The 24149-nt window shown below is 45.1% G+C and overlaps 1 protein-coding gene across 8 annotated transcripts in view; it reads right to left on the bottom strand.

Annotated features, from left to right (window-relative positions):
- Susd1 (sushi domain containing 1) overlaps positions 1-24149 on the bottom strand; it is a 118013-nt gene that overhangs the window by 85858 nt on the left and 8006 nt on the right. For 6 of the 8 annotated variants that reach the window (XR_015619461.1, XR_015619460.1, XR_015619459.1 and 3 more), the window contains 4 exon segments: positions 22162-22269; positions 18416-18571; positions 5930-6082; positions 5036-5215 (listed from right to left, as the gene is read on the bottom strand). Coding sequence is in view for 5 of the 8 variants with exons in the window: in NM_001427255.1 (NP_001414184.1) it covers positions 5036-5215; positions 5930-6082; positions 18416-18571; positions 22162-22269 (597 nt within the window). In the remaining 3 variants the exon portion in view is untranslated. 8 annotated transcript variants of the gene reach the window in all.

A 24149-nucleotide genomic window follows, 5' to 3' on the forward strand; every position in this document is an offset into this window, starting at 1 on the left:
CCTAAGACATCCTGCAGAGAAGAGATAACTTAGCTGTCCTCTTTGTCAGGTGTTTGTCAGGTGTTTGTCAGAGAAGAGATAACTTAGCCGGTCCTGTTTGTCAGGTGTTTGTCAGGTGTTTGTCAGGTGTTTGTCAGGTGTTTGTCAGAGAAGAGATAACTTAGCCGTCCTATTTGTCAGGTGGCTACCCCCCCCACTCATCTTCAGTTCCTGCAGATTAAGCCAGAAATGCAGTTTTTACAATATTAACTTGCTGACACATATAGAAATTTCCCAAGCTTGCTTGCTGTAAGTAACCACAGTAATACCCTGCACCCCTAGACTCCAGGCTCTCACTTCTGACCCGCTGCAACTGTGTTGTAATAAAGACCCTTATGTGTCTGAATTGGAAATGGTTCCTCAATGGTCTTCGGGGAGACAGGAGAAAGGGAAAGGGTCTAGGAAGAGTTAGGAAAAGGAGTTGAGAGGTGAATATGGTTAATGCATTGCATTCAAAGAATAACATTAAATACTATATATATTTTTTAAAAGAAATAAAAGTTTTGAGCAAAAAAAAAGCAACAGTGAAAAATCCCATTTCAACGGACGGGGTGGATGGTTCCTGTGAAACTTGTAGTTCACTTCCTGATCCTGTGACCAGTGCTTTGCATTCTACTTCTAGGAGATAAGCTTTAAGTTGTTTTCATCTTAAGATTTTTTATTTGTTTGTTTTGTTTTGCTTACTTTGAGACAAGGTCTTTCTACATAGCCCTGGCTATCCTGGATCTCTCTATGTTGACTGGGCTGGCCTCCTTCCTCTGCTGGGTTTAAAGGTGTGCACCCCCATGCTCTGCTTAATCTTAAGGTGTTTTATGCCAAGGCTTTTAATGTGTTTGTCTGTTTGTTTGGTGTGTGTGTGTGTGTGTGCACGTGTGTATTTGTGTATGTTTGTATGTGTGTGTGCATGTGTGCATTTGTGTGTGTATGTGTTTGTGTGTGTATGCATGTGTGTGTGCATATGTGTATTTGTGGGTGTATATGTGTGTATGTGTGTATGTGTTTGTGTGTGTGCATGTGTGTGTGCGTGTGAGTGTGCATGTGTGTATTTGCGTGTGTATGTGTTTGTGTGTGTGCATGTGTGTGTGTGGTATTTGTGTGTGTGTATGTGTGTGTGGATGCATGTGTGTGTGGTATTTGTGTGTGTGTGTGTGTATGTCTGTGTGTGTGTGTGTGTGTGTGTGTGTGTGTGTGTGTGTGTGTGTGTATGATGACACCACATGGAAGGGCTACTTGCAGGAGTAGGTTCTCTCCTTCCACCTTGTGGATCTTGGGGTCAAACTCAGGTTGTCTGGCTTGGCAGTAGTTCCTTCACCTGCTGAGCCCTTTCACTGACCTGAGATCAACTTCTCAGATCCAGCATATAAGTGAGATCATACAGAGCTTGACTTTCTGTGCCTGGCTCATTTCACTAACAACTTCCTCCAACTCTACTCATGTTGGAACAAACGGCAGCATTGGCTTCTCCTTATGACTGCGATAGTCCACTGTATATTTGAACTACACGTTCTTTGTCTGTTCATTTGCTGATGAGCACCAGTATCATGTCTTGACTACTTGTGGGAGTGTGGCTGTATTAGGAATGCGTGTGCAGGTGTCGTTTTGATTTGCTGACTGCATTTGCTTTGGGTGTGTGCCCAATAGTGGGACAAGTAGCCCATATGGTAGTTCTATTTTTCGTTTTTGAGGAACCTCCTTAGTGTTCCTATAGTGGCTATAGTGGCCACACCAATTGAGATTCCTGTCAAGAGATCACCACCTGCCTTACCCTCCCTGCATTTGGAATATTTTGTCTTTTAGAGGAGGGGCTAAGATGGCAGGATTGTAGCAATGGATTTGCATGCCCCTCATGATTAGTACTAGTGAACGTCTCGCCCATACAGCTGCATGTACTCTTTTAAGAAACATTTATTCAGATCACTTCCCCATTCTTTTAAAAAATATCTATTGTATTATTATTTTTAATTATGTGTATGGGAGTATGTTTGTACAAGTTCCCATGAGGGACAGTAGTGTGGGATTCCCTGGAGACAGAGTGGCAGGCTATTCTGAGTCACTCGACGTTGATATTGGGAACTGAATTTGGGCCCTCCACAAGAGCAGTTCAGGCACTTAACTGCTGAGCCATCTGTCCAGCCTCAATTTACCTGTTCTTTTTTTTTAAACACCCATCTGAATGGCTAAAATAAGAAACTCAAGGGCTAGCACATGCTGGTGAGGATGTGGAGCAAGGGGATCACTCCTCCATTGCTGGTGGGAGTGCAAACTGGTACGACCACTCTGGAAACCAATTTGGCAGTTTCTCAGAAAATAGGGACTAGTTCTCCCTCAAGATCCAGCTATACAGCTCCTGGGCATATACCCAAAAGATGCTCCACCATACCACAAGGACATGTGCTCCACTATATTCACAGCAGCCTTATCTGTCATAGCTGGAAGGTGGAAACAACCTAGATGTCCCTCAGTTGAAGAATGGATACAGATATGTGGTTCATTTACATAAAGGAATTCTACTCAGCTATTAAAAACAAGGGCATCATGACTTTTGCAGGCAAATGGATGGAACTAGAAAATATCATCCTGAGTGAGGGAACCCAGACCCCAAAGGACATGGTACAATATGTACTCACTAATAAGTGGGTATTAGTCATAAAGATTGATGACCATGCTGCAATCCACAGACCCAAAGAAGCCAAATAACCAGGAGGGCCCAAGGAATAATGGGTGAATCTCACTCAGAGGGAGAATAAAATAGATGTCAGGGGTGGATGAAGACAGGGAACTGATCCACTGAAAGATAATCTAATAACTAACATATACCCTTATAACCTTTTGTTTGTTTGTTTTTCAAGACTTGGATTAAAGGCATGTGTCACCATTGCCCAGTCCCTTAACTCTGAGAATGACAAAAACGTATCTGAACATGTTTGAAACCCCAGTAAGTCAAAACAGCATCAAGATTAATTTAGCCATGCCACAAATTCAATGAAAATTAAGATTTTCTTCTTTCACTATTGCTGTATCAGACACTTTTCTTATTGTTGTGATAAACACCTGAGGAAAACAACTTAAGAAGAGAGAGGGTTGAGTTTGTCTCCTGGTGTGAAGGGATACAGTCCATCCCAGTAGAACAGTAGAAGGCAAGGTGGGGGTGGGGGTAGGGGGGTGGAGGCAGCTAGTCATGCTGTATCTACGGCCAGGAAGGAAGGAGCAGTGAATGTTAGTTCTCTCCTTTAACCCAAGAGCCCAGCCTGTGGAATGATCCTCCTCAGAGTTAAGGTGGGTCACTTAGCCTAGGAAAATCCTTCACAGATACAATCAGAATCTTATCTCCTTGATGATTCTAGAGTCTGTCAATTGTCCGTCGATATTAGCTGATATGGTTACTTTTTAAATATATGCCGAAAGTCCCTTCAATCTAGAAAGTATGAGGAAAGATTACCCAGGGTTGTTACCCATAGAGATGATCCTTAAAAATCAGGGTTTTAAAAATACTTCAAGGGCTAAAATATGCCCAAAAGTGTCACATCCAGATGGTTTTCCAAATGAAATCTCCCAAATCTTTAAAAATCCTACAGAGCAAGGGGGAAATGCTTTGATATTTTTAAACTCAGAATACCATCGATACTAAATATAACAAAATGGCATCCCTCTGGGTACCCGTGAAGAATTCTAAGTAGTATTTAGCAAATACAATGCTGATTACAATAATAAGAAGACAAAGACTCAAAAATAACTCATCCTAATGACACTGATCATTATCCGGAGCTTTATTAGTGAAACTCATATTAGTGACTAAAAGAAAATGGACAGTGTTGCCTTAATGTCAAAACATACACAGTTACCTAGCATGCTTAAAAGGAATAAGAAATAAGTAATGTTTGATTTAAAAAAGAAACTAGAAACAAACATGGATGGACATGTCCTTAAGATTATTAGGAAACCCGGGAACTGCTGAACTGGAAATCACTGGAGAGGCGAAATTAAAAAGTACAAAATAACCATGATAGTAAACAAGAAAGCAACCAGCAGAGTGACTGAAAACCCAGCCTCAGACGGGCACCTCCGGCTTCTAATTCCAGTTCTGTCCCTGAGTGTGCAGCCTTAAACAATTTAACATGGATGCCTGGAAGACCGCAGCCTTCTCACGGGAGTGTCTACACGCAGGGTTCGTCTAAAGATGAAGTGGGTCAGTTTCAGGGAACTTGCTTAGAATGTACGTGGCACACGGTGATACATGCAACACTTAAATAGGTCGGTATCCACACATCAAAGGGCTGAGATAACAGCCAGTGGTATGGCTCAGGGGTTAAAGGGCACACGGGGGTAAAGGGCACTCACTGCCAAGCCTGATGACCTCAGCTGGATCCCTGGGCCTCACATGAGGGAAGAAGAAAACTGACTCCATCAAGGTGTCCTCTGACCTCTACACACACATTGTGCAATGTGTGTGTGCGCACACACATACACACACACACACGTATAGATACACATACACACATAAATAAATATAGATAAATGGGGTTGGGGATTTAGCTCAGTGGTAGAGCGCTTGCCTAGGAAGCACAAGGCCCTGGGTTCGGTCCCCAGCTCTGAAAAAAAGAACCAAAAAAAAAAAATATATATATATATATAAATTTACATTTTTTTAAAAAAAGCTAAATTCCTGTCAAAATGTCAAAATCATTTCCATACAAATCAGAAATAAGTTTTTTTTTAAATAAAAAATTCAACGTTAACACCATTGCTCAGGTTTTCATTCTGGAAACACTAGCCCAGATCCTGTAATAGGAAAATTTTATAAATGCGGAACAGAAGATGGGGTCGTTGTTTGCAGACACTAAGATACAGACACTGAAAAACACAAGAGAAACAAAACCCTGCCAGAAACAAATCCGACATATTGGATTTACTGAACGCATTTACTATCCCAAAGGGAAACCGAAAAAAGCAGCCTGGGGACACTATAAGCAGAAAGTTGAGGCTTTTAAAAACCCACCTTGGCAGAGTAACTCTGGAGGTTCCCACGCGCCCAGGGCTGTGCATCGTGAAACTCTATCTCCCGAGATGCTGAGAAACCCTTCTTTGCAGCTGTAATGGGCCTGGCCGCCCAGTGTGGAGCTGTAGCTTCCCACGATGTAGGCCCCAGGAACTTCGGGAGGGATGCCACAGTCTATTTCTGAACACGACACCATGCCACATTCTTTACTTTATAAATGCAAGTTCTCAGAACCCGCCACTCTCTGCAGCCACACCCCGTGCCTCAGACCCCCAGGCCCTGTGTTAGAGTCATTTCCCCAGTGTCTCTGAGCACTCCCCAATGTTGTCTTTATCGTGCTTCTGGCACTCCACACACAACAGCCTCTACACACGCACAAAACAGGATTTAGCCATCAGCTCTGACTCATGCTCACTAAAGAGATGCCTTGTCCAGTGAAGTGCAAATCTGACCGCAAACTACTTTAAATGAGATGCACTTTCTTAACTTCCAGAGTCGCTCTGGAGATGCTGGGTACTTACCAGACCTAACAGGCAACACTTAATACCAAAATATCTAACCCCTCATGTTTAGTGTTCACACACACACACACACACACACACACACACACACACACACACACACAGAATTTCTTTCACTGTGTAACCCCAGATGTCCTGGAATTCAATCTGTAGACCAGGCTGGCCTCAAATTAAGGCATGCGCCACCACTGCCCGGCTTGCTTAGCTTTTTTAAAACACACCTTTATCTATCTTGATCGGGTCTTTTATTTTACTTCACAAAAACATGTGGAGGTAATGCAGACTCACACCTCCCGTGCGGGCCTGTGAACGTCAGAGCGTGAGAAGATATTGCATCTCGCCTCCAGGCGCTCCTTCCCTGGCAGACACCTACCTGTGCACGATGTGGCATCCGCGTGTGGGTGGAAAGGCTCAGACCCGTTCTTTGCCACATACCCTTCCATGCAGTAGCATTCAAAGCTCCCAGGAGTATTGATACACCGACCTCCACGTCTGCACAGGCCAGAATCTTCACACTCATCGACGTCTTGAGACCCATCCCAAAATGTAAAAGGAAGGGAGAAGAACAGAGAACAGGACATTGTGGTGGCCTGGCTTCACGCTGTCTGCCAAGCCAAGTAAATGCATGCACTTGCTTGTGACTGCATTGTAATTTTACTTTTCTCCTTACAGGTTTTCCATAGAAATTCTTCATGCCAAAAACACTGAGAGCAGAGGATATGTTCAATAAATACTTGCCAGTGTGTTCTGAGATTAAAAACAAAAAAACACTCCTAATTCCCTGACCCACAACAAAATGGGACTCCTTATTTCAATGCCCAGCACACACACACACACACACACACACACACACACACACACACATATACACACACATATACACACACATATACACACACACATATACACACGTACACACACACACACGTGTGCGCGCGCACACACACGCACACACACGCACACACGCACATACACACACACACCACACACACACACACACACACACACACCATTAAAAGGCTAGAGAGGAAGAGATGGCTCACAGTTAAGAGCACTGGCTATGCTGCTAGAGGAGCTGTGTTGGAGTCCCAGCTCCCACGCAGTGGTCTACCATAACTAACTCCAGTCCAGGGGATTCAACACTGTCTTCTGGTGTCCAGGGGCTCCAGGCTCACAGTGACTCATACATATACATGCAGCCAAAGTGTCAACACATAGATAAAAATAAATAATTTTAAAATGTAAACATTGCTATAAATATTGGACCACAAAGCCAGGCATGCTGGTATACACTTGTAAGTCAGCATGTGTGAGGCAGGAGTTTTAGGCTAGCCTGCACTGTGAAATGAGACTCCGTCTCAAACAAAACCAACTGTAGGGTTGGGGAATGCCATCCAGTGGTAGAGCTTTTACATAAGGATCTGGGTAAAATGTGCAGCACTACCAAACACACACACAACACACTCACACACACACACACAAAGCACACACAAACACACACACACTCAAAACATATATACACATACAAACACATACAAGCACACACACTCAAAGCATACATACACATACAAACACACACAAGCAGGCACACACACACACACACACACGCACGTGCATACACACAGATACACATACATACATACATACATATACACACACACATACACACACACACATATACACATACACAGAGAGAGAGAGAGACAGAGACCGAGAGACAGAGAGAACTAAGTGAATCAAAGAACCCAAACACAATGTTACACACCTTTAAACCCAGGACTCAGGAGGCAGAGGCAGGTGAATCTGTGTGCATTTGAGGCCAAGCTGGTCTACGTAATGAGTTTCAGGCCAGCCCAGGGTACACATAGTAAGATCCTGTCTCAAAAATTATAAATAAATAAATAAATAAATAAATAAATAAATAAATAAATAAATAAATAAATAAATGTTTATTCACCAGGCCCTGAATTTTACCACCAAAGCAGCAAAAAGATAATGAACCAAATAAAAGTTCTAAACTGAAGTTCCAGGTATAAAACAAGTGAATGAAGACTTGAAAAAGAAATCTAGGACCAGACAAGCATGGATTCCCAGCCTATGAGCAGAGGACAGTGTGGCGGGTGCAAGGGGTTGGGGGTAATGAAGAAAAACTCACAGAGCCTCCCCTCTCTTTCCTGCACTTTATTTTTCAGAGTTAGAATGTAGTTCAAAAGAAGGGAGAGAGTGGAGCTGGAGGTGCGGCTCAGTGTTAAGAGCATCCTTGTCACTCTTGAGACCTTGAGCTGGCTTCCCAGCACCCATACTGGGCCACTCACAACTGCCTTAAGTTCCAGCTCCAGGGAATTCAACAGCCTCTCCTGGACTCCAGAGGTATCTGCACGCACATAGCACACACACACACACACACACACACACACACACACACACAAACACACACACACACACAATTAAAATTTTTTTTAAAGAACAGAATTTTCTAGACACGTCCTGAGACTTGCTTTGATGGACAGAATAGAGCAGAGGGAGTGCAGAGCCTGCTGACCTGGTCTATAAGAAGCCTGGAAGTTTCTTCTTTCTTTCCTTTGAAATGCTGTGGCCGTGCTAGAAGAGCATCTAGGCTACTGTGCTTACAGAGGCCGAAAAGCCCTAAGGTGAACTACCATGTGGAGGGAGAAGCCACTCGGAGAACTAAACTAAAGCCGCTTGTCAAGATGGAGTTTCTAATACATGAGAGCCCCCCTTTTGTTGTTGTCTTAATTTGGCTCCCCAAATCACGGGAATCTGCATGTCCAGACACCGAGGTCCCTGTCCTTAGTTGGTTTTGATGATCAGTAAAGAGCCAATGGCCAATGGCTGGGCAGGATGAAAAAGGTGGGACTTTTAGGATCCCAGACAAGAAGAACAGAGGAGAGACAGGCAGAATTGCCATGACAGGAAAGCAGAGAGATCAGGCATAAAGGCCTGCCGACACGTAAGAATACGGCAAAGTGGCCCCGGCGGCCACTCCCCCAGCTGGGTCTGGGGTAGTAGAGATAAAATATAGATTTAGCAAATATTAGTTCAAGAATATTGGAGGGGGGGTTGGGGATTTAGCTCAGTGGTAGAGCGCTTGCCTAGGAAGCGCAAGGCCCTGGGTTCGGTCCCCAGCTCCGAAAAAAAGAACCAAAAAAAAAAAAAAAAGAATATTGGAGGGGACTGTGTGCTAGTCACAGGGAGGTTTGGAAGGGACTAGACATTGAGCTAGTGAGGCATATTAAAATTAACCCTGTGTGCATGTGTGTGTGCCTGTATGTGGTGTGTCTTTTCATTTAAAAGTGAGACCCACAGGAGTTACACCCTTTAGCCTGTCATCTACGTCACAGTTCAGTGTATGCACAGTGTCTCAGTCCAGAGACGATGTAAAAAGAATTTTATGATCAAACCAGACGTTGTTGGGAAACACCAAATTGTTCAGTGTGTGTGTGTGTGTGTGTGTGTGTGTGTGTGTGTGTGTGTGCGCGCGCGCACACACACAAAGGCACGTTAACATATACATGTTCATGTGTGTGAATGGTATGTGGGCCAGAAAACAGCTTTAGATATCCAGCTTTGCCTCCTAGCTCATCTGAGGCAGGGTCTCTGTCTGTTCTCTGCTGTGTACATCGAGCAAACCGGCTCATACGTTCATGTCGGTGTCCAGCCCCCATCTCTGCCGAAGAGAGCTAGAGTTACAGCTTCCATGTGTTACCATATCTGGCTTTACCTGGATTCTGGAGGTCTGGTCTCCAGTCTTCATTTACCCAGGGAACCTTCTCCTCGGCCCAGAAGTTGCTCTCTGAAGCCACTGAGCTAGAGGGAGATCTCTGGGTGGCAGCAATAAATAATCAAAATGCCCCGAACACTCGACGGGCTCAAATACATGCAATTAAGAAAATAATACATCAAATCTAAGGAGGGGGATTTCTAGGAAAACAACGAAATCTTGTAAATTGAAAACAAAAATATGAATGCCCAAAATAAAAACTCAAAAGGGCACTAAACAATAGAGAGGCCACCGCTGAAAAATAGGTTTGCAAATCTCAGTTTAAGGAATCCTCCCAAGACACGGTGGAAAAAGCTGGTGTGAGACAGAAATCAGGAGACAAAAAGCAAAATCTTACAGGGACGGACAAAAAAGAGCCACCCGGTGTTGAAGAGAAACTGAAGGTAATACAGGAGAGGCTGTTCTCAGTAAGGGAAACATCAGCCACGGTCACACATCCAAACCCAAGCAGAGCGTTAGGGTCACGGAAATGAATGCTGCAAACGGAAGCCATTCTCAGAGGGACAACACAGCACCCTGGCTGAAAGAGGAAATGGACACCTGGCCGTCCCGGCTCCGGAGGGGCTGAGCACAGCCTTCCTGCTGGGTTTCTCTGTAGCCCCTGGTCCCTGGCCCCACTCTCACTCTCTCTATGCCTTGGGGACAGGGCACCCACTGCCACCCTCTTCTACCTCCAGGAAGGAAGGGAATGATGTAGATGGCAGAAAAAACAATCTTTAATATAATTAACAGAACTACTTCAAAACTCCAGCCTAATACCATGTCCACATCCAAAAGCTGTCTCCAGAGAAGGCAAACTACTACGGGACAAAAGTGGGGTTCTGGTTGCTTTGGTCCATGAGAGGTGTGAGAGACAATGGGCTTAAGTGGGAAGAAGGCAGATCTTCAGAAATCAGTGGCGACATCGTGGGATGTATGAATATATACCACCGCTGTACTGTGCAGTGTAAGTAGGTAGGTCCACTTTAGGACACTCAATGAAACGGCTAGCTTTAAAAGAGAAAGAAAAAACCGGGTCTGGTGGTTCCTACTTGTAATCCTAGCACTTGGAAGGCTAAGGCATGTAGCTTACCACCAGCTCATGACCAGCCAGGGATACTTGGTCAGAACAGCCTTGGCTATAGATTCATAACCAGCCTGGGTAAGGGAGGGAAAGATGGAGGGAAGGAAAGGCAGACAGACAGACAGACAGACAGACAGGCAGGCAGGCAGGCAGGCAGGCAGGCAGGCAGGCAGGCAGGCAAACCTGTATATATATGCAGGACTCAGGATGTATCATCAGAAACATACACACAACTATGAATTATGTAAGGGGTGGTTGTTAAAAGAAAAGGAAAACAAAGCCTGAAGGCCGTTCTGAAATCCACGAATAAGAGAGTAGGAAACTTCTTGAGGATAGAGTAAGCTGTGAGCAGTCACTCAACCTGATCTGGGACTTCCTGTCGGGAACACAGGGCTTCCCAGTAACTAAGTAACATTTAGAGTTCTGAGAAAGGAACAAAACGTCATGCTCTGGCTAAACGACAGTTCAGAATACGAATGGTTTCAGGAATTGCACCACTGACATTTCTCTTCCAAAAAAGAAGGGCTGAGAAAACTCTAGGCAGTGAATCGGTGCAGAATGAGTAGTGTCAAGAAGGGAAGCAGTTGGAGTCACTCTGAGGCAGAGCGTGCACTGAGCAGGCAGGAGGCCTGGGTTCACTTCCCAGCACTGCAAAAAGTGAGGGAAATTAAAGACACCACAAAGAGTGAGGAGGTCTAAGAACAGTAATTGATCACAGAAGTTGGAGCACTTGTTACAAGAAGACTCATAAAATATAAATATAAAGTAAAATCAAAACCAATCTAGATCAATTTATTTCTTATTTTTAAAAAGTTTTTAATTTTATTTGTGCACCATGAGTGTGGCTGGGCTCCTAGGAAGCCAGAGAGGGCACCAGATCCCCCGGGACTGGAGTTGCAGAGGGTTCTGATCCACCGTGTGGGTGCTGGGAATTGAACTCAGGTCCTCTGGAAGAACAACAAGTTCTCTTAACCCATGAACCATCTCTCCAGCCCTGAGGACAAACTCTAAGATGGTTGTATCCCTGGAGACAGCTGCATTCGGACTCATTCTGGCCTGGCAAGGTGTCTTGGCCAGTTAGGAGTCTGCCCTTGGTCTCCTCTTGCCTCTGTCAACTTACAGAGAAAATCTGATCTTTACCCAAGCCATGGGCAAATCCGCTCAACAGAGCACAGCAGTGGAGACAGCCATCCCACCTGCTCTACCGACAGCTTTAAAACACTGAGAGAGAATAAATGCAGGACTTCTCGCTGGACTTCCAAATGTGGGTAAGTATCCGGGGTATGGGAAAGACATGGGCCTCCTGGATGCCGAGCGACTGTAGGAGTCACCACAGCCATGATTAGCTAGCTTTGTGTGCAATCACTCAATAACCTACGGGCCAAAATTGTCATGGTGCTAATAACAGTGGTTGCTGCATGCCATCTACCACATGTCAAGTGCTGTCCTAGGCACTTCATGACTTATTAAATACCATATGCACCTCATTTGATTTCCACAGTAGCCCATTTCGAGGTAACTAAAGCGGGCAATGGTTAAGCCTTTGGTGCAGACAGCACTGGCAAGGTCAGGATTTGAAGCCAAGCACCTGCCTGAAAGTCAGGGCTGTCATCCGGTGTGCACCCTTCAATCCATACTTCCCTATCTTACGAACCTGAAGAGGTAACTACTGACCTGAATCTCCGATGTAAGCTATCACATACAACTGGTACTGCAGGGTACTGACTTGTACAAGCTTTGCTTTTATTCGTATGTATGCATGTCTCTGCATGTGCACATGAGTGCAGGTGCCCTTGGAGGCCAGAAGAGGATGCTGGATCCCCTGGTGCTAAACTTACTGGTAGTTGTGAGCCATCGACTGTGGGTGCTGGGACCTAAACTCAAGTCCTCTGGAAAAACAACAAGTGCTCTCATCTCCAAGCCATCTTTCTAGTCCCATGATCTTGATTTTTAATCGCTCGCAGCCTTATCATGCTTAGAAACGATCCTTTTCTAGTGCATTCTGGAATCTTGGCTGAGTGATCGGATCAAGCTTACTAGAGTGCCTTCCTCTGGTGGAAAAGATTCTGCGTCATCCAAGACTTTGCATTTCATGGTCTATACTATGTTTTTTTGATAATTCGCACTGCACTTGAGCACTGCAGCTGAAATCAGAGTGAATATATAACATTTTAATGAGGATAAAATAATGAAAAAAATTACCATTTTAAGCATTTTTAAGAGTGCAGTGTAGCGCAAGGCCCTGGGTTCGGTCCCCAGCTCCGAAAAAAAGAACCAAAAAAAAAAAAAAAAAAAAAAAGAGTGCAGTGCAGTGCATTGGGAAATTTCACAGGGTCATGCCACAGTCTCGGGGAGCCATTTTTAGGACTCTTTTTTGTTTTGTAAAAGTAAAGCTCTATGTCCATTAGACTTTACTCCCCTTCTCCTCCTCCATGTCTCCTTCTTCCCATGCCCTTGAAAACACCGCTGTATTCCCTGTCTCTACAAATCTGACGACTTTGTACTTCAGAGGAATGTTCCCTCAACATCGTGTCCTTAAAGCTCATCCACAACTATAGCACGTGGGCGGGAGGGGGGTGAAGGGAGAGGCGGAGAAAGAAAGAAAAAGATTGAATCTAGACCATCACTCGTGCGAAGCATGTGCCCCACCACGGCCCCTCCTCCCCTTTCACAGCCGAACAGCACTTTCTGTGAGGTACTGCCTTTATATTTCCTCTGTGGATGAGATCTCCTCAGTGACGTGCCTTAGCTACCACAAGCAATGTCGCTGTGAACGGGGGAATACAGAAATATCTTCTTAAAGATGCCATGTTCAATTGTTTGGGGGCAAATGCCCAGAAGTTGAACCAGAGAACCATGTAGTCATTTCATTATTAATTTTTAAAGGAAATATCATACTTATTTTTTTCCACAGTGAATCTAGTATTTTGCAATTCCACTTGGAAAATTCCTGGGGGAAACCCTAAGGCAGAAGAAGCGAGCCAAGTAGGTGGCTCCCCACAGAGGACAGGCCGGTCTTCCTGGGATTGCACATTTGAGTCAGAGGCCAGGGCAGGCTCAGGCACCAGACAGCAAGAGCGAAGAGGCTTGGAACAGTGCCTTTCTTCGAAAGAGGCTCCTGCCCTAGGCAAAGGCTAATAAACCTGGGCTGGGAAGTGGGTAAGAACCAATGTCTAGGCATGAAGGTGTGAGGCAGACTTTGCAGCATGAGAGTGTGAGGCAGACTTGCAGCATGAAGGTGTGAGGCAGACTTGCAGCATGAAGGTGTGAGGCAGACTTGCAGCATGAAGGTGTGAGGCAGACTTGCAGCATGAAGGTGTGAGGCAGACTTGCAGCATGAGAATGTGAGGCAGACTTGCAGCATGAGAGTGTGAGGCAGACTTGGAGCATGAAGGTGTGAGGCAGACTTGGAGCATGAAGGTGTGAGGCAGGCTTGCAGCATGAAGGTGTGAGGCAGACTTGCAGCATGAAGGTGTGAGGCAGACTTGCAGCATGAAGGTGTGAGGCAGACTTGCAGCATGAAGGTGTGAGGCAGACTTGCAGCATGAAGGTGTGAGGCAGACTTGGAGCATGAAGGTGTGAGGCAGACTTGGAGCATGAAGGTGTGAGGCAGACTTGGAGCATGAAGGTGTGAGGCAGACTTGCAGCATGAAGGTGTGAGGCAGACGTGAGGAACACAAGCTTTGGGAGCAGAGCTGCTGAGCAGCAGAAACATCCATGTTCTTCTCTGTTCTCAGTCAGGGCTGAGGGGGTTCCATTTCTCCTGAAGCAAGAGCACAATGGTCTATTGACGCAGGAACTTCCCGTGACAAAGTTGCCGTTGCCAGTCAGGATAGTATGCAAGACTTGGGGACTTGAAAGGCATAAGGAAGTCACCCTGAAGTTTTCAACAGACCCTAGGAGACCCATGCCTGCTCGGAAGCCCTTGGGTAGGGAAATGACAGTCCCCAGGCTTACCCCACCTGGGTCTCAGCTCTCTCCGCCGACTCTCAGATCACTCTCCGTTAGGTTTCAAACCCGAGCCAAATGGCTGAGGTGCCTATACAACATATCAAAGCAGCCCTGGCCTCCAGGTTCTTACAGCATCCTTCAGTCCTCCCGGCTGACATACCCACCCTCTACCCTGAACTCTCCAGCTCAGGAAGCTGGGCTGCTCTTCCTTATAGGATCCAGCCAGTTTGGATCTCTCTACATGGCACAGCTCAGACTGTTCATGGTCACTCTGGACTCTCCCAGATGTCCCTGGCCCTGCCTCTAACTATTCTCTCCCTTTTATCTACAGTAAGCCTCCTCTTCCACCACACCCAGAAGCAGTCATATCCCTTCCTTCTCTTTTTCTTCTTTCTTCCTTTTTTTCATTCATTCATCTGTGACTTGTGAGAGTCACTCGTTGAAGGGGCATCTCTGGACAAATGTCCTGGTTCTTCAGAATTGGCTGGAATCAGCCCGCACTGGAACCATTGCAGCTCAGTCCTCCTCCGTTGCTGGAGGTCTCTTTCCAGCTCTAGAGCCTGACTTAACTTGCAGACAGACTTAACTTAACAACAGCTTCTTGGAAGAAGATTCCTCAGAGTGCAGAGATCAGGCTTTGAGGACTGAGGTTCCGAGCAAGCACTTGAACAACACCCCAACTAGCATGCACTCCTGTCTCTCTGGCAACTGCTTCCGAAGTATTGGGCTTCTCAGCACCAGCAAGAAAAAAAATCACCCATCGGCTTTTACAAAGGACTTCTAGCAACCTCGAAATGAGAAGTCAGGGATGACTGGCTACTGAGTATAGGGTTTCCTGAGGGGTTGTGACTGCTGGCAACAGCAGCGTGACTCTGGGAACATGTTAAAGGCACTGGATTAAACATTTCACAGGGAGGGAAACTGGCAAACATGAATATTCTCTCTCTCTCTCTCTCTCTCTCTCTGGAAAGTCGCTAAATAATTGCAAGAAATCAAATAAATTCAGCAGGGCCTGTGCAGTATTTTGTTCCAGGCAAGGTGGCTCTTGTTTGGCTGACACCTATGTGACCCTTGAAGAAAACATTTTCTTCTCTCCCTTCCTGCTCTTTGGCCCCTCCCCCTCCCCCCTCCCCGCTCCCCCCTTTCTAACCTCTGCTGGTTCGGTGCTTGCACTAGGTAAGACCTACCACCCAGCCCCAGCCCCAGCTCCACTCTTCCATCCTATCTTTTGGGTGGTTTTAGTTGTTGTTGTTTTGTTTTGTTTGTGTTTCTCTTTTTGACACACGGACTCACTGTGCAGTGTGCCTCTGCCTGGCTGTGAACTTGCTGTGTAGCTCTGGTGGCCTGGACACAGATCCACCTGCCTCTACCCCTCAAGTTCTGAGGCTAAAGGCATGAGCGCCTTGCCACTCTTCCTTTAAAAGTTAAATGCACGCCTTGGAACAACATTGACACCATTTTAAAGAGCAATTCCAGGTATCATGTCTCTTAGAATATCCCCAGGTCCCTCCTTACTTTAAAAATAAGAGTTGCACTGGGATCCAGGTAACAAATACCTTTGCTGACCTTTCACTAACACGATAGAGGAATTGTAGGCCTGTCACCTCTGTCACCTCCCACTGGCACTGCCTGGGCAGAGAAGAAAAACATGAGAAATGTATCTAAATGAGCTAGATAATAGGTCCTCACTATACACAGTTCTTAAAATTAGCATCTCGCCAGGCACAGCGGCACCAACCTTTAATCCCAGCACTGTCTCCACAAGGAAACAGAAGCAGGCAGATCTCTGAATTTGAGGGCAGCCTGGTCTACAGAGTGAGATCCAGGACAGTCAGAGCTACACAGAGAAACCCTGTCTCAAAAGCAAACAAAACAATTAAAGGATTTCTTTCTCACTAATATGCCTAATTTAATACGGCAAGGTCAGTTTTAAAAGCACACAACCAGTAACTTGATGCAAAGACAATAGGACACTGGATACAATGTGTTCTCTGAGAGAATATATTCATTCTTCCTAGGAACAAGCTGACTGTATGAATGTATCCTTCCAGGAATTTAGTCTTGCCCAGGTCAGCTAGAATGGCAGAGGTCAGAAGCTGCGGTTTCAAGCCACAGAAAAAGTAAACACGCTCTGCTTTCCTTTCTTCCCTGAAAACCATGAAATGCCACAAAGCTTTCAAGCAGCCACAGAGTCTGTGCCAAGCCTCTCAGAACCTTTGTGACTGTTCAGGGATCTGAGAGAGCCAAAGAGCTGTACCATCAGGACGTGCTACCTGGAAACCGAGCCCACCTAGAGTCTCTGAACATCAGGAAGGCTTAGCTCATGGCTTCCGTTCAACCAACATAGGTCCAGGAATCGCACCAACAAAGTTACTGTGGTGACCAAAGTCATATTCCTGTGGTGGCAAACCCCCAGCACGACACAGCTTGGACCTCCAATGAGGCACAGAAGCCCTGGGAACTTAGTGGGTGTTTGTGCTTAGTTACAGGAACATGTAGCTGGCACACTGTCTCCAGAGAGTGCCAGCCTCTTTGTTCACTGTAAAAAGAGCCAGCAAGATGGCTCAGTGAGGAAGGGTGCCTGCCTCTCAAGTGCAATGACCGAGTTCAATCCTCATTGTTGCGTTTTGTAAACTCAAGGTATCCCCTTGAGCAGTCAAACCATGGGACAGGCCTAATATAAAAGGGAGTTTATTCGGGAGAAAAGGAAGGAGTCCTGGGGAATGGGGTAGAGGCACAGAGAGGAGAGGGACGAAGGACAAAAAGAGAAAGGAAAGAAAGAGGAAAAGGAAAAGAGGCTGACTAGGAACACAAGGGAAGAGGGGAGAATAAGTGGAGGGGGGAGAAAAGGAAGAGGGGAGTGGAGGGGGGAGGAGGGAGGAGGGAGAGGGAGAGGGAGAGGGAGAGAGAAGCCAAACAGTCCTTATATAGTGAGCCAGGTTCATACCTGGCTGTTGCTAGGTAACTGTTGGGCGGAACCTAGAGGAAAAACACCCAGGACCTGCAGTGAAAGAACAGAACTCCTGAAAGTTGTCTGACACCAAGCACACTGTGGTGAACAGACCTATTCTCTCCCTCTCTCTCTCCCTCTCTCTTACACACACACAAACACACACACACACACACACACACTCATTCACACACAAGCACACATACTTATAAAAACGCATAATATTTTAAATGTTTAAACACATAAAGCTAGAAAAAAAGGTGCAATAAATTACCAGGTGTCTACCCTCCAACATCATAAACTATTTGATCGCTGTTCACATTTTGTCATTTAAGATATCTCACAGAAATCATAACACAAAACACTTCATAATAGGGCCCCCTACAATTCAGCATGCATTTCTCAAAATAACAGCGTTCTATGAACCGCAATAACATTATCCCATCTAACCATACATCTTAAGAGTTTCTGTTGCTGTGATAAAACACCAGGACCGGGGTTGGGGATTTAGCTCAGTGGTAGAGCGCTTGCCTGGGTTCGGTTCCCAGCTCCAAAAAAAAAAAAAAGAAAAGAAAGAAAAAAAAAAAAACCAGGACCACAAACATCATGGAAAGGAAAAGGGTTATTTTCATCTAATAACTCTTAGGTCACACTCTATCCCTGAGAGAAGTCAGGGCAGGAACCTGGAGCAGAAGCCACGGAAGAACGCTTCATACTGGCTTTCTCCTCATGGCTTGCTCGGCCTGCTTTCTAATGTCATCCAGGACCACCTGCCCAGGGGTGGCCACACCCACAAGTGTGCTGGGCCCTCCCACATCACTCATTAATTAGAAAAAATGCCTGACAAGTTTGCCTGTAGGCCAATCCTATGGAGGCATTTTTCTCAGGTGAGGTTCCATTTTCTCAAATGACTCTAACTCGTGTCAAGTTGGCATAAGGCTGGCCAGCTCATACGACTAGCATTAATTCTCTAATATTAGCTAATAGTACTCAGTCTGTGTTCAAGCTCAAGGCTCTCCACCATGATTCCACCCTCCACCCATCCCCTGGAGTAACCGTCACCAAGTGGCTGTCACTGCAGCCCGTTTGGTACCTGCACAGAAAGTGCCATCATTGGGAATGAACATCTTCTTGTTGTTTGTGGCCCGATAGCCTGTGTGGCAAACGCAGTAGAACCCTCCAGGCGTGTTGTGGCAGGACGTGTGGTTCCCACAGATCACGGTGGCTCCAAACTGGCATTCATCTTTGTCTGCAGATGGATATACGAAAACAACTCACAGGAAAGCTTTCCATCCGCACCTCGTGTTCTTACCCAGAGTCCTCCCTCACTATGGCCTGGGGACCTCTACTCTGGGACAACAGTTTGCTGATCTAATTGTTTCTCCAGCCTCTTTTCCTACCACTCTGCTTCTAGGCCAGAAGGATCTGGAGTCATAATCATATACCTGGTGTATACGAAACCACAAGAGGAGCGTAACCTTCCATTCTCAGAATCCATCTCACTTCATAAAGGGCAGTAGGTTATTTTTTAATTTCTTTCACATTTAAGGAAAAAACTCATAAAGGGTTGGAGCTGTAAGTCTGTGGGTAGCTGCTAGGCCTGGTATCCACAAGGCTCTAGGTTCAGTCCCATGAGAGTAATAACACCTTTAAAAGAAAATACTGGGAGGTCAGCTAGGTGGTTCATAGAGTAAAGGTGCTTGCCAGAGGTTTGGTCAGTTCTATCCCTAGCATTTAAATGGGGAGGGAGAGAACCAACTCCCAAGAGTTTTCCTCTAGCCTTCAAGACCTCCAAGTGTGACACCCTGACACACATGTGTGCATGCACACAGATTTTTAAAAAAAGTAGTAAAAATAAAATCTAAAAATGTAGAGACCGGGGAGATGTCTTAATGGGTAAGATGATTCTAAATCCCCACAACCTACATAAATCTGGATATGGTGGCATGGACCTGCAATCCAGCGCTCCTACGGAGAGGTAGGAGATGGAGACAGGAGAGTCCCCAGAAGCTGACAGCCAGTATGCCAGGAGTACACAGTTGTAAGCAACACAGGATGCTGTCCTAAGTGTGCACATACACAAACATGCATCATGCATGCACATAAATTTTCTAAGCCAGGGGAAACAAGCCTAGAATAATCTCATTATCCAATTCAGCCATTTTCTTGGTCTTTCCAGTATTAGAGAATTAATGTTAATATGCTGTGTTGACTAGCTTCGTGTCAGTAAGTGAAGGTGCCCTTGGGAGGCCAGAGGCATCTGATCCCCTGGAACTAAAATTACAAGTGGTTTCGAACCATCTAATAAAGCTGCTGCGAACCAAACTCAGGTCCTCCACAAAAGCAACACATGCTCTTAGCCACTGAACCATCTTTCCTGCCCCTGAGATGAATTTTATATCCAATTATTTAACTAAAATATTAGAATTGTTAACAAAGGAACTAGCAGTGAAGCCTCAGCGCAGGGTTCATACAGAGACAGGAAACGCTCGCATTGTCAGCGACCTGTGTAACAATGGTGGTCACACATTCTAGGGTAGAACAGCTAGAACACGGATGACTGAAGTCTGCCTTGAGTGCCGTTAATTAAAGACAGTGACAGAAGGTTGAAATGAAGTTAAACCTCCATCTCTGACTTCTGGAAGGGGCTGGAAAACATTCTCCTTACAACTCATTCTTGCTTGTGGACCTTGAAAGCAGCCATAAAATATACCTGTTGTGGGTCATGGTCATGCACGCCTTTAATGTGAGCACTCAGGAGGCAGAGGCAAGCAGATCTTCGTGAAGTCAAGGCCAGCATGCTCTACATAGTGAGTTCCAGGTCAGTCTGGACTACACAGAGAAACCGTGTCTCAAAAACAAAACAAAACCCAACAAGCACCACCCCAAAACACACACAGGTATATTTGGTGTCATCTGGAGACATTTAGTGTCTCCCCGAAGGTTTCAAGTGGGATATTTACATTTACAAAAAGTTCTAGAATTCGGTCATTTGGCATAATGCCATTCTGTGGGGCCCTTGGCACATGTGTGACCTCACAAGTAACCTGCATCATACACGCACAGTCCGAGCGCTAGACTAGGCAATGACCAGTATGGAACAGTTGCACAAATGTCTGAAGCCCTCTCCTCCCTTAAGAGACGAGTCTACCGCTTAGACAATTAAGGGCAAAAGAGAGCACAGTGAGCAACCAGGAGAGGAGGAATTCCTCAGAGCAGTGGCCCTCAGCCTTCCTAACACTGCAACTGTCTAGCACAGTTCATCATGCTTTGGTGACCCCCAACTCTAAAATTATTTTCACTGCTACTTCATAACTGTAATTTTCTACTGTTGTGACTCATAGTGTAAATAGCTGTGCTTTCAACGGTCTTAGGTGACTCCTGTGAAAGGGTTGGTCGATCTCCAAAGGGGTCAAACCCCACAGACTGAGAACCGTTGCCTTAGAGGAACACCTGCCTGGCTCTTCAATGCCAGCTTTCATCGCTAGCAAAGGATCAGGTACTGTTGGGGAAAGAGTAGGAGAGGACTCTGACCACAGAGCAGCCATGCTTCTAATAGGAACGACCCTCTGGAGTGAGGCTGGTCAAAGCAAGTCCAGCATGTGGAATGGACAAAGGTGGGCCACAGGGACAGCTTTTATTTCTGCAATGGAATGTGGCTTGCCCAACCTTTATAACTCTTTGAATGCAAGATTGGATTGTTATTTTTCTTTAAGTATTGGAAACAAGGAAAGGTACACCAGGACAAAGCACTGGGGGGATGGTTTAGCAGGTAAAAACATCTGCTACACACAGGCATGCGCTCCTAAGTCCAAAGACCCTGCCAGCAGCCAGATGAAAAACCAGACACGGCTGGGCCTGGTGGCTCATGCCTTTAATCCTCAAACTCAGGAGGCAGAGACAATTGGGTATCTGAGTTTGAGGCCAAATCTGCTCTACATAGTAAGGTCCAGGACAGCCAGGGCTATCTAGGGAAACCCTATTCGGACAAAAAAGGAAGGAGGGACAGAAGGAAAAAAGGGAGGGAGGGAGGGAGAGAAAGAGGGAGGGAGGGAGGGAGAGAGGGAGGGAGGGGAAAACAAAGAATAGAGCAGAGCCAGGCATCGCAGTCTCCGGGTTCAATGGGAGACCCTGTGTCCAGGTAAACAGTGAGAAAGAACACCCAACATCTTCCTCTGGCCTCTACACATGCCCCTCCTCCCACCCACATGTGTGTTCATAAGATACATGCAACACACACATACTCACACGAAAATCAACATGAAGGCATGGATATAGACACTGTCTATCCACAGCTACAAGGCAAAACTTTTACAGCCTATAGCAAGGAGAAAACTGAGAAGTAACTGTTACATTTATCACAGTTAAATTGTTATGACTGTGACACTTTCTCCGAACTGTGCTTGAATGTCAACGTTATCTGATTGTCCCCGCATAGATATCATGAGGAGAAATAAACAAACAATGTCAGCTGCATCTAGTCTAAACAACCTTCAAATTATCTTAAAAGTCTTCCTTGAAGTCATCCCAAGGAAGAAATGTAATATTTGCTTTTGTTGTTAAGTTAAACTCAGGACATAAAACAGACTGCGTAGGTCAAGGAGTTTCCAGAGAATTCACATCATCAACATCTAATCTGAGAGGTCCTTCCTTAGAAACACCAGGAAAAAAGGTTATATCAAACAAAAGGCCGAGATTTTGTTGTAATTGGCAAAAAAACCCACCAAGAAAAACATGTAACAAAATAACAATGTTTGCTTTACATGGACACTGACTCTAAAACTGGAAAACCTTTGGTTTTTATTCAAATTCTCAGCTTAACCCCCTAGGGAAACTTACCAACACAGCGTGTCCTCCCGTTGCCCCAAAACCCATAGTTGCAAATACAGATCCTCTTCCCTTCCTTTTGCTGGCACGTGGCGTGTTCATGGCAAGTGGCACAGACGTCTGAGTCAGAAATCATACGTTTCAGAAACAGGAAGTTAAAGGCGAGAAATGTTTAGTCAACATGCATGTTACAGAGAATCTAAACTTCAATTCCAAACAAACCAGGTCAGGTTCAAATCTCATCCATAGGACTTTCAATAACGATTCACTGTCCACAGAATACAATGCAGACTCCTCTGTTACTCAGCACCCTTCAGTGTTTGTCTCTCACACGCTCCCCCCGGCTTTATGTTCCCAAACTCTGACTGCATGGTACCGTCCAGGCAAAGGGACAACCACACTTTCCTAATAGACGGGCTGCTATCCTCCTCCTCCTCACCATGGTGACCCGGAGTACCCATGCCTGCTTCTCTACCAGTCTGGCACCCACTCTTATTTTCAAGAGTTAGCCAGAATGTCTCATTCTCTCTAAACTCTTCCCCACTTCCGAGAAAAGGTGTCCAATCTCCCACAAAGCATCTACACTCCCATAACAATCATGTCACTCTATGGTTAACCATCTTGAGACTACAATGAACCACGCAAGGATGAGGATTTTAGTGAAAACAAATGTGTTTTTACTGCACAGTATTATCATGGACTGCTTTCCCACAGGACCCATGTTCGCGATTCCTACCACTCATATGGTGGTTCACAACCATCTGTGACTCCAGGCTCGAGGGACCCAACGCCCTCTCGCGCTCTCCCAGCCTCCACGAGCACCATACACACTTGGTGGATAGATGTACACTCAGGTAAAACACTCATATAACATAAATCCAGAGTGTGACCTGCTCCAGCTCTAAAAGCAAATTCGTGAGAGAGGAACACATCTGCCTACTCCCTTCTTTCCCTTTATGGAAAAAGTGTGTTTAAGATGTCAGGGAGATAAGCACCAAGTCCCTCCCGACAGGATGACCAGACCCCATTTCCTAGATAAACAACAGAAACATTTGAGACTAAAACTCTTGAAATAACTAAATTTACCAAAATGGTGGTATTATAACCTAAGATCAAGCAAGAGTTTCTACTCAAGGCTGTGCAGAATATTGAGTTTCATGCCCTTGTCTCTGTAATTTCAGGAGTAGCCTCCTCGTACAGAGAACATCCCAGCATAGAATTTCATCCAGCTCTTGGTCTCATCTGCAGCCAGATAACGCAGCCTAACCCTCAGGCTGCACCAGGCAGGAGACCAACAGAAATCGGGAGGGAGACTCCTAAATACTCTGAATCATGTTTCTTGCTTTTGTTTTTCATTTACTAACAAAAGACAACATATTCGAAGCAGTTTGGGCTACATGAGGTTATATATATAAAAAAAAGGGGGATTGGGGATTTAGCTCAGTGGTAGAGCGCTTGCCTAGGAAGCTCAGGGCCCTGGGTTCGGTCCCCAGCTCCGAAAAAAAGAACCAAAAAAAAAAAAAAAAACCAAAATATAAGTACAAATAAAATCAAAGATAACATAGAAACAAACACATATCACTAATGGCTACTGGTACCAAATTAACTGTGGAATATCTATAAATATCTCAGGACCACAAAAAAATGCAAAATTAAAAAATAAAAATGTTAGGAGGCATATTATCTGACTCTCATGGAATAATGGAATAAAACTTCAAAGCAAAACCTATATGTGTAGCTTCCTCAAAAGAAACCCACTTACACAGCACTCTCCTAAAGCATTCTCTGGACAAAGATACCAAATAGCCTCTTGGTGACGGGTATAAAAACTCATTGTGGAAAATGTGAGTTTGGTATGTTTTCGTATTTTTAAAAAGTAACTTAAAAAAAAAATCAGGCAATCACAGAAGAGACCTGGACTTTTAACAAAAGAAATTTGGAAGCAAGAAAGAAGATAGAATTTTAAGAATTTAAAAAGATACTTTTTAAAAACAAAAGAA

This window comes from Rattus norvegicus, chromosome 5 (genome assembly GCF_021556685.1).
Source record: "Rattus norvegicus strain SHRSP/BbbUtx chromosome 5, alternate assembly SHRSP_T2T, whole genome shotgun sequence".
NCBI classification, from domain to species: domain Eukaryota; kingdom Metazoa; phylum Chordata; class Mammalia; order Rodentia; family Muridae; genus Rattus; species Rattus norvegicus.